Source organism: Carex rostrata, chromosome 6, assembly GCF_964058835.1.
Source record: "Carex rostrata chromosome 6, lpCarRost1.2, whole genome shotgun sequence".
Lineage (NCBI taxonomy): Eukaryota > Viridiplantae > Streptophyta > Magnoliopsida > Poales > Cyperaceae > Carex > Carex rostrata.
In genome coordinates this window covers 12,308,546-12,319,810 of record NC_135923.1, presented here as the reverse complement: position 1 = coordinate 12,319,810, position 11,265 = coordinate 12,308,546, and the positions used below count along the sequence as shown (strand labels likewise).

At 34.9% G+C, this 11,265-nt stretch overlaps 1 protein-coding gene across 3 annotated transcripts; it reads left to right on the top strand.

Annotated features, from left to right (window-relative positions):
• The first annotated feature begins 1,409 nt into the window (after positions 1-1,409).
• Positions 1,410-10,896, top strand: LOC144555247 (potassium channel KOR1-like). Of its 3 annotated transcripts, XM_078303510.1 has the most exons (13): positions 1,410-1,851; positions 5,990-6,214; positions 6,615-6,678; positions 6,788-7,127; positions 7,461-7,756; positions 7,851-7,931; positions 8,044-8,142; positions 8,314-8,535; positions 8,635-8,823; positions 9,125-9,200; positions 9,298-9,592; positions 9,873-9,994; positions 10,078-10,896. In XM_078303510.1, the coding sequence occupies exons 1-13, from the start codon at positions 1,634-1,636 to the stop codon at positions 10,320-10,322; spliced, it is 2,472 nt and encodes an 823-aa protein (XP_078159636.1). In that variant the 5' UTR covers positions 1,410-1,633; the 3' UTR covers positions 10,323-10,896. The 3 variants fall into 3 exon arrangements, with proteins under 3 accessions (XP_078159636.1, XP_078159638.1, XP_078159637.1); XM_078303511.1 differs by lacking the exon at positions 5,990-6,214 and having other exon boundaries at positions 1,428-1,851; XM_078303512.1 differs by lacking the exons at positions 9,298-9,592; positions 9,873-9,994; positions 10,078-10,896 and having other exon boundaries at positions 1,411-1,851; positions 9,099-9,172.
• Positions 10,897-11,265: the final 369 nt, after the last annotated feature.

Sequence of the window (11,265 nt, the reverse complement as noted above, 5' to 3'; positions counted from 1 at the left end):
ATCAGCATCCGCTGCTTTTCTCGAAGGAAAAACCGGAACCTGTTATTCTTTTTACTCTCTATCTCTCACTTCTGATTACAATAAGGATTTTTTTTTTTAAAACCATTATCAAATCATCAAAAATTCTAAAATCAACTTGATTATATATATATATTTTTTTATAAAAATCATCACCACCCCGAATATCATACTCAGTATGGAATTTTAAAAACCGAGCATGATGTTCGATATTAAGTGCTACACAATTTTACATAAATCAACCCGTTCCAATTAAAACAAAACAAACCGAGCACGGAGCACCATGTTTGGTTTTCTTATTTTTCAAACCGAAATGGTGTTGGTTTTTTTAATTGAACTTCAATCTCTATAGATATTCCCGGAGTCACTTCTATCTATAAATAACATTCTTTATGGCTAATACAGTTCTCAAAATAGTGTGCAGAGCTCTTGACAACCCACCAGTTTATATTGTACATGATATTTTATAAAACACCTAATCAGTGAAAAAAAAACTACATGCTTTTTATGTTTTTATCTGGCACAGAGAACCTGGCATCTACCTTTTTTCATTTTTTTAATCACCAAACGCATGAAGTCTGACTTTTAATACTTTCAAACCGAATTTGATGTCCGGTTTTAAATTTTTAAATTTTTTTGTGGCATTCTAACAAGGAAGAATATGAAAATGTGTTCAAATTCAATATCGATCATGAAGTTCGGCTTTTAAAATTTAATACCGACAATTATTTTCGGTGGTAATTGTTTTTAAAAAAAAAAGATTCGAATCAAGTTGATTTCCACAACTTATGATAATTTGGTAATTATTTTTAAAAATAATTCTACAATAAGAGGACGGATACTGGGATAAAGAAATTCAATCCTTTTCTTTTTATCTCCACTGTTGTCAGCGGTGCCGGTGATTCTGATTTTTTTTTTTATAAATCATAATTACATTTTTTTTTATGAAACCAACATGATTATATATTTTTTTTTTTACAAATACCATAAGAATTGAAATGTCATTTCCGTTTTGATATATATATATTTTTTGGACCGAAACGACAATTTGGTCCCAAGTATTTTCACAATTTTTCAACGTATCTTTCTTCGAAATATGTGAAAACGACTGGGACCAAAATGACAATTCGGTTCCAAAAAAAAGGAACCAAAATGGCATCTCGGTTTTTATGATTATTTTAAAAATAAAGCAATTAAGTTGGTTTGGTAAATTTTTTATTTTTTATTTATGGTTTATAAAAAAAAAAATTCGGTGATTCTTGCTTAAATTACAGGAAGCACATAATGTTATGTAGAGACACTGGACATGTCCTGTACTTTGAACAGGAGAGGATAGATCTCTTATTTCTTGGGTCCTTGGCTAGGTCCCACGGTAATTTCCCCATTTGCTCTCTATAAAATATCCTCCCGCACCCGATTTCAAAAATGGTGAAATGATAACAGAAAAGGGTAAATCCAAATCCAACGCGCCTTCTCAAATTCTCTCCTCTCCAACTGTACCATCGCATAAAGCCCGCAAAACCTCGCCTCTTTGGTTCTCCCATCGGCATTACAAGGGATCAAATCATCGTGGCCATCAGATATCGACCAGCATCTAACAGAACAGTGATAGGGGATGCCGGGGAAAGTGAAGGATAAGAAAGAGAGGAAGGAAGTAGATAAGAACAGGGATGTGGCAGAGTATCTAGTTGACGACGTCTTGAATGACCGAATTGATGGGTCGAGTGCTAGCCGGCTTCAATTGCTCAAATCACAACTCGGCTACGGCCTATTCAGGCGACGATCCAGCTATGATTTCTCCCCGCATGGTTTTGTGATTAATCCTGAAAACAGGTATGCGGTTATTCACTTCTCATTAAATAATTTATGTCTCGTTCTAATTTTACATAGAAGAACTTTGCAATGTTTCGTTTTTTGTTCTCTTGTAGTGGATTTTGCGCCAGTCAATTCCTTTCTTCAGATTCTTTTGTGTCCTTGTGTTCATTTTGTTTTCTTACGCAACGTTCTATAACTAAACGAGCGCTTACTAAGACTAAATTTGAATGAATGATATATATATAGTGCTATTTGGGGTTGATTACTTTACATCTGTCTGCGGTGGAGAAGATATCACCATGCAAGCCTTGAGGCCCATAACAATTTTTTATTTGTAGTTGTAACTTGAAAGTGGGAGATGGAGGGTAAGGATAAATATTTAATGGACTAAACATAGTTTGAGACGCATCTTTGTAGCTAAATTTTTTATTGCGCTAATCGAGAATGATTTGGCAAATAATATAAGAGAAGTCGATGTTCTTATCAGCAAGAAGACAAAATAAGTAATTAGCTTAGCGAGACAGCTATTTCTTCAATGTTTGCTCTGATTTGCTCATGAAGCTTGTTTTCATGGAATTCATATCCTCTGCATTAACTCAAAAAGGAATCTTTTGAGTTAATGAATCTCGACCGTCTGATTTTAAACAGAGTCAATCTGGCTCCCGCTTATGATATAGGGGTCCTTTAATATTAGTGCGGATTTCATCTGCACGAATCTTAAAGTAGATCGGATCATCAATATTTATAAACTCAAAAGATTCCCTTTTGAGTTAACGCAGAGGATACGATTTCGTTTTCAAGAGAGGGAGGAAGAAAAATATTTAACGCAAAGAAAAGGTTAAATCTATTGGTATTAAATAAAAAAAATGAAACTCTTCTCTGACCAGCGACCTGACGACCTGTGTATAGGCAGCCTGGCAGATCAAGACAAACCCATGATTTTCAAATTTAAAAAAGGACAAACCCATGATTCTATACACCTGTGCTTTCTTTTGGGGTGTTTGTTTTTATTTCTTTTATAATATTGAACCTTGTTGAAGGTTGATTACTCGAATGCGTGGAAAATTCTATACATGATAAGTATGAAATTGTAGGCGTTTTATCCAAAAATCTTTTGAGAGGAAACAATTAATGAAGGCAAATTCAGGTTTGCATGCATGTTGCCCAAAACTATTGAATAAGTTTAATAGTGTGTTATGTCAGAATTCAATTCTTCTTGGAATAAGGTTTTGTCACTAACCTAACTTATGAAGAAATTATATCCAAATAAAATAAATATATGACAATGTATTAAATAAAAATTACATAATTAAATAATAGGATGTAATAAATGCAAAACAAGTTATATTTAAAAATATTGGCTAGCATTGTAGGTAAGACATTATTAATTGTTCTTGTGAACTCCCATGTTTCTCTTTCAAAAATTGTTCTTGTGAAAAATTGCAGGTTTGAACTTTGAAAAGAATTTAGGTTATTGAAACAGTTATTAATTTTAAATATAACCATAGCTAGCCTTGTAGGTAAGACATTATTAATTGTACGAATATGTATTTCAACCAAAATACAAATGGTTTGAATTTTTGTTTTCTCATGTCCTAATAGCTGATCTGAATAGCTGGATGCGTTATACATATCAAACTTCGTAGAACACATGGAGCGGATTACTTTTGAAAGATGGACCTAAATAATACAAAACCAAAAATGTTTTGATATAAAAAAGGATTATTTTTCAAAAATCCGAAAAATAAAATAATTATAAAAATAGTAAAACTATAATACAATTTTTTTTATATGTAGAACATATTGAGCGGGTTTGATCGACCATACATAAAAAGTTATTTAGATCATTATATGTCGGCCTATATATGCGCAATAGTAAAACTTTTGAAGCTTTGCATTTTCATGCCATGCTTAAAAAAAATATAGACTAGAGAATGTACCAAGTTTTGTTTTGTATACTGTTTCCTGTTTCCTCTAGCTTTGCCCTTTACAAAAGTTAAAATTCCGACGGAGAGATCCACCAGCCGACCATCCCACTACGTCCTCTGTTTCCGCCCATGAGGGCACAAATGTTGTTTTCTAAAACTTGGTGCTCAACGAACGATTGTAATTTTTTGAAACAATTAAAATAACTTAGATAAGCAAAGTTCTTTAAGGCTTTTCGTTACAAATTATAATATTATATTAATTATTTAAGATTTTACAACTGGAATGTATTGGAATTCTTTTGAATTGTCTATTCATATTCCCCTCATAATATTATTCGTACATAATTGCGGAGCAAAAATGTTTCATTAGTTGTATACGATATATTTTTGTAAGTAAACTGTATTATTTTACCAATAGTTTTTTTGCAATGGCAAAGTTAACATTGGAGATACCAGGCAGTTTTGCTTTTGTTGATCCGAAGTCCTTTTTTTTCTTTTTTTAATTTTTTCTTTTTTTGAAGCCCTTAAGCTCCTGCCTGTCGCCATACTACATGAAAGAGACCAGATCCTACGGGCTTCTCTCAAAAGAAAAAATGAAAGAGACCTGATATCTTTTCAGCCACGGGAAGTGAAAAAAACATTAAATATGTGGGGCCCTACTTCCTTAGAAAAAGCCACGTCTGGGCCATGGGCCCAATACTACCAACAATCATAGAAATGACATGGCAAGTAGGCCCGTTCAAGCCTGATGGTAGAATTCCTTGTGCCGTCCCCATAGCACCAAGATTGACCTGTTTTTATTACAAAAATGGTAGTTTTTTTTTTATGTACATTTGTATTTTAGTGTCACTAAGTAGAGTGGAAAAAATATGTCGTATCATTTCATGACTAACACGCAATGACTTTGATCTCATGCTGTACCGTGCTATGATCAAGTTAATTTTTCATGTGCTGTGCCGTGTTGTGACCAAAATGTCAAGGGGTGGTCACGACATGCGAATAGTCACACCGTGTCCAAATGTGCCTCGCGTGACTCGCATAACCATTTGATCATAATTTTAGTTAGTTTCTTTAAGATTCACCATTTGATTAATATCTAATGGTCCTAATTACATGTGACTTGCGTAATCACGTGCTGTGTCGTGACTAGATTTTTGATATGACATGTCGTGCCAAAGTTTCAAAATATGGTCACAACACGTAACTGATACGCATGCCGTGTAGTTCCGTACCATAACCGTACTGTTCCGTGGCGGAGTCGGCTCCACTTTTCCACTCAACCACTAAGCATGCCTCTAAATGTGGCATTTTCTCCCCGTTTTGAAGATATTCCACAAGGATTTATAGACGGCTCTGTATGCGAGTTTTATCTGTTATAGTAATTAACTTGAACAGGGTTAAACCTAATTACAAAGATTTAAAATTTAAATGCTAAATATATTGTGTGTGCTATTCAATGTTTATCGGCAAATGGGTTGTACTTGTTGTTTTGACATGATTAGCAGGCTTTATTGCTACAAAATGCTGAAAAAAAGCCTTGCTAAAATTTTGTCTATGCCATATTTAGGGGTGCAAACGGATCGGATAATATCCGACTGTATCCGGATATCTGTGCAAACGGATATTCGATATCTGAATATCCGTGCGGATATGAATACGGATATGGTTTTGAATTTTAATTATCCATATCCGAATAATAGATATATGCCATTTAGTTTAGTATATTTTATGAAAATATTTTTTTATATTTCTACGGATATCCGATCCGTATCTGTCTAATATCCGATCCATATCCGTATCTGAAAAATAAAAACGGATACGGATATGGTTTTACTACTATCCGATCCGTATCCGATCCGTTTGTACCCCTAGCCATATTTGTCTTTATTTTGGCCATAGTTGTATTAATTTTACTTAAACAACAATCTGTTTTTTTTTCTTTTATGAGTGATCTTCTATTGGTTGAGTACACATTTAGCTTCTTTGATCTCCTAATTACTTATGTTATGATTCCAATTGTACATTCCGCAAGTTATGCCATGGAACTTAAAAACCGAAGGTGAATGAATCGACAAACTATACATTTATAAGGCCTACACTTCTATCAATTGATGAACAGCATAATGAACCATCTCAATCTATGCTCCGCAATATTTTTCCTTTTAAGAACAGTAATCTTTGTCCCTATTTTTTTTATCTGAACATTGCATTACCCGGTGATGGTGCAGATGGTACAAGCTGTGGACCAACTTCATACTGATATGGGCATTGTACTCTTCCTTCTTCACACCAATGGAGTTTGGCTTCTTCAGGGGACTCCCCGAGAAGCTGTTCATTCTCGACATTGCTGGCCAGTTTGCCTTCTTGATCGATATTTTTGTGAGCTTTTTTGTTGCATATCGTGACCCCGATACCTATCGCATGATCGACAGCCGTAAATGCATTGCTCTTCGGTATTTACTCTCCACTGTACTTATAACCATAGATCACTGATTCTTAATGCCATTTATCCTTTGCCTTTCCCATTTTAATACAGGTACACAGTGGCGAAGCCACATAGAGGTGGAGGGGGGCACTTGCCCCTCCCTGGCTCAATTTTTATTTTTTTTTCAAAATTATGCTTCTCTTTCTGTGTGTTTTTTTTTTCAGAAAAACTTAGAAAAATATACTTAAGTTTAAAAAAAAATATAAAATTATGACTCACCCAAGTTTTTTTCCCCAAAACATGCTTCTATTTCTATGCTTTTCTCAGAAAAAAATACAAATATACTTGAGATTCAAAGTATTCATTAAATTATGTTTCCCCCTAAATTTTTGTCTCACCCTACTAAATATGTTGGCTCCGCCCTGCAGGTACTTGAAGTCAACCTTTCTCTTTGACTCTATTGCTTGCATGCCATGGGACCTCATCTATAAGGTATTTGATTTGATTTAATTTTCTACCAGCTGACTCTATATATATGCCTCTTAATTAGTGAAAAGTAGCATACTTTATTTGTATTTGACTCATTGATGCTAAAAAATAGGCTAGTGGTAGAAAGGAGGAAGTGAGGTATCTCCTATGGATGCGGCTTACACGGGTTTTGAAACTCATAGAGTTCTGCAAGTCACTCGAGAAGGACATACGCATTAATTACCTTTTTACAAGAATCATAAAACTCTTATTTGTAGAGCTATACTGTACACATACTGCCGCCTGTATATTCTACTATTTGGCTACAACCGTCCCTGAATCAAGGGAAGGCTACACCTGGATTGGGAGTTTGCAATTGGGAGATTATAGTTATTCAAATTTTAGAGAGATTGATCTTGGAAAGCGTTATTGGACTTCTTTATACTTTGCTATTGTCACCATGGCTACAGTGGGTAAATTAAAATTTTCTCTCCAGTAATTTGTTGCTAAAATGTGTCCTCAAACTATCTCTATAGTGCCGTGATATGCCTTCACTTAATTACGTTTGTATTTGTCTAATTTTTTTTGTCTATTGTTCTGGTTAAACATGTATTTGTATAGTGCACACTTTAATTGCTGATGTCCCTCCTTTAGTGGCATACAAGATTTTGATTTTGTTCTCATGGTGCCACTTTCTAATTAGAATTTTACATTTTATGGTTTTCCATTGATAATGTCACTATTGTGTCATCGTCTTTAAGACTAATTATTGCTGATTTTACAGAGACCCCTTTTTGTATTGACAGGCTATGGAGATATACATGCAGTTAATATTAGGGAAATGATATTCATAATGATTTATGTATCATTCGACATGATTCTCAGTGCCTACCTCATTGGTAACATGACTGCCCTGATTGTGAAAGGGTCAAAGACAGAGAAATTCAGAGATAAAATGAAAGATGTGATAAAGTACATGAACAGAAATAAACTTGGCAGGGACATAAGAGACCAGATCAAAGGTCATCTCCAGCTGCAGCATGAAAGTAGTTACACAGAAGCTTCCATTCTAGAAGATATCCCAATTTCTATACGCTCTAAGGTCTCCACAAAGTTCTACCTTATTCATAGATTTCTTGTTCACTTGAAAATGAAGCCAAAATGTAACTTTTTATTTTATTATTTGCTTTATGCAGATTTCACAAACCCTTTACAAACCGTACGTTGAAAATGTTAATCTGTTTAAGGGATGCTCAGCCGAGTTCATGCAACAGATTGTAAGTTCATTTTGTTCTTCCAATAAGCACATCTTTTTATGGTGAATGTAGAATATTTTTGAGAACCACTGTCAAAATAATTCTCTGATGGTTAGTATACTTTGGTGGATAGGTAATAAGGTTGCAAGAAGAGTTTTTCCTCCCTGATGAAGTGATCTTGGAACAGGGAACTGCTGTTGACCAGCTTTACTTCGTCTGCCATGGTGTGCTGGTACGTTTGAGATTTTTTTCTTTTTGCTAATGTTTTAATCTTCTAGTTATTTTCATACAATTTGGAGAAAATCTTCGAACTTTTAGTTACTGAAGAAAATTGTCTCTTATAGGTATTGAAAATGACTATTAATTGCTTGTGTCGATGTTTCTTGTTTTTTAAATTATGTAGGAAGCTATTGGCATAGGTGAAGATGGGACAGAGGAGACTATTTTACAGTTCGAGCAAAATAGCTCATTTGGAGAAATAGCAATTCTCTGCAATATTCCTCAGCCTTACACAGTTCGTGCATGTGAGCTTAGCAGGCTCCTGCGGCTTGACAAACAGTCTTTCTCCAACATTTTAGAGATATATTTTGTTGACGGAAGAACTATCCTGACTAATCTTTCAGAGGTATGGCTATTTCAAAAGTAACTCCCCATTTTTAAGAGAATCAATTCTTATAATTGCCATCGTAATATATGCTGATACATATGCACTATTATATTAAAGGGAAGTGAAGCTGGTTCTAGAATAAAGCAACTGGAGTCGGACATAACATTCCATATAGGGAAGCAAGAAGCGGAGCTCGCTTTGAGGGTGAATTGTGCAGCTTTCTATGGTGACCTGTATCAATTAAAGAGTTTGATTAGAGCAGGAGCAGATCCTAAGAAGACCGACTATGATGGCCGCTCTCCTCTGGTAAGGCTCCTATTTCTTGCAAAATAATATTTTGTTTTTAAAAGCTTTTCTATATAAACCAGGAAGGGCGAAGAAAAGGAGTGATAAATTGATAATTACTCTGCATGTTTTTATATTTCTACTTCTTGCATGATAGGTGTATTCAATTGCAACAGCAAGATTTGTCGTACTAGTAAAAATTCTATATTCATTTCTGGGAAATATAATTTTTCAGTGAAATTTAACGATTAGAGAAAACACTTATCAAGCCATCATCATTTATAAATTATAACAAGGTACTCATAATGAGTTTCTGCTACAGCACCTTGCAGCGATGAAAGGATATGAAGATATCGTCTCTTTCCTCATTTCTGAAGGTGTAGACGTGAATCTTACTGGTATATTCACAAACAGCCTCCCCCTTTATCTTCTCTTCGATCCAATATATAGCATGACTCTGTTTACATAATCATTTTAATTCAATTCAATTTTCAGATAAATTTGGGAATACACCACTGCTAGAGGCGGTCAAGGAAGCTCATGACAGAGTGTCTTCTTTACTATTTTCCAAGGGTGCAATATTAAATCTTAAAGATGCCGGCAGCCAATTGTGTACAGCGGTTGCACGTGGTGAGACTGATTTTGTCAGAAGGCTTATATCATATGGCGCAGACCCGAATTCAAAGGACTATGACCACCGGACACCACTTCATATAGCTGCAGCTGAGGGGCTATATTTGATTGCTAAAATGGTTATAAATGCCGGTGCTAGCGTATTTGCTATGGATAGGTATAGTGCTTTTTAAGAGTTATTAGTCTTTTTTTTGTTTTTTCTTTTTACACCGGCCTTCTTCTTATGCTTTTGGAAAAAATTGACTCTGCTTTCCGTAAATTTAGTCATATATTTATGTGTTTGATCGTGAGTTAAAGGCTGGGTGTTGATCCTAGCTCCGTAATAGTGAGTTTTAGATTTCATGGAACATTTTACTCCCTTACAGTGCTGACAGCTGAAAATAATATAATGCTTCAAAATAATTATAAGAATATATAGCTAATTAAAAATACTGCAGGTGGGGAACGTCTCCTGTAGACGAAAGCCGAAAATGCGGCAGCAAGTCTATGATGTTGTTACTGGAAAAAGCCAAGGCTGATGAACTCTCTAAATTTCCGTCCCGTTCTGAAGAAATTCAAGGTAAATCAGGTCATATCCTCTAAACCTTAAAATTCACTAGGTTCTATGCTTGACACATTTAATCATTTTTCAAATTGGTGCAGATAAATTGCATCCAAGACGTTGTTCGGTGTTTCCATTCCATCCATGGGACTCCAATGAGAAAAGAAAAGAAGGGGTTGTACTTTGGGTTCCGCGCACAATAGAGGATCTTATTAAATCAAGCAAGGAGCAGCTTAACTGCTCTGGTTCACGCTTGTTGTCAGAAGATGGTGCCCGAATTGTGGACGTCGACATGATTTCTGACAAGCAGAAGCTGTACCTTGTTGCTGGCTCAGAAATGACATAAACACTGGAACATCCCAGTTAATTATTAGGTAAGGAAGCATAAAGAAAATGGGATCCATTTTACTTGTAGATTGGGTGTTGCATTTGCATGTGCTATATTTTTGTTTGCATGCATGCTATAGATACATGGAACGCGTGAAGAATGAAATTCTATATTCAGTCTTGAATTAGTAGACTATAGCGAGCTATCAGTGCCTTAGGGAAGAAAAGTTTACATATACTGATAGAACCGGATTCGCATGATGGATACAGAGCCTATATCCATTTTGGCAAGTTCCACACCAGTTTATGTACCTTCACAGATCGGATGCATACACTTGAAGACTTGTTGGAGTCCATATGGCAGTCCCTGGAGCTGAAGAATTAATCTAAATTAGTATTCTTTAAGCATATCCCTCAGGCGAAAGTCTAATGGTGGCTGATTCAAGGAGGGGTTAAGAGGAGAAACTGTTTTCTATGGTCTTCTCTTGTAATTTCTACCTGTTATTTGTAGTTTAGAATGTGTGTTTTGTTTCTTAGCTTTTACTACGTGTTGTAATTAAAGACAATTATTTGATTATATATTTTAAAGGCTATGGCTTATGTGCCTATATTTATGCAAAAAAAGGGAGAATAAAGAAATATTGTAAACCCGAGCTTCTTCTGAACACTTCCAACAACAGAAGGGACTGACATCTCCATGTATTCATATACAGTAGAATTCACAGTATGTTTTTTATATAGATAACAGTTATGTTATTTTCTTCTTTCACTTTGGTTATTTATCAGATTATCTTCGTTTAAGAAGTGAGAACATTTTTGCACGCTCATGGTAATTACTAAAACTGTGCTAGATGATATTACATGTCGAGGTGGAATATCTGATTAGCTACGAACAGGAACTGTATTCGAGCATGTGTATACCTTTTCCAACAAACAAAATTCTCCTAATCCGCAATAAAGTT

Excerpts from the sequence above, each read along its gene's own strand:
- LOC144555247 (XM_078303510.1), top strand. The coding sequence starts at position 1,634 with ATGCCGGGGAAAGTGAAGGATAAGAAAGAGAGGAAGGAAGTAGATAAG. Across the intron at positions 7,757-7,850 it reads CAATTTCTATACGCTCTAAG|ATTTCACAAACCCTTTACAA; the intron begins GTCTCCACAAAG and ends TGCTTTATGCAG. Across the intron at positions 8,824-9,124 it reads ATGATGGCCGCTCTCCTCTG|CACCTTGCAGCGATGAAAGG; the intron begins GTAAGGCTCCTA and ends TTTCTGCTACAG.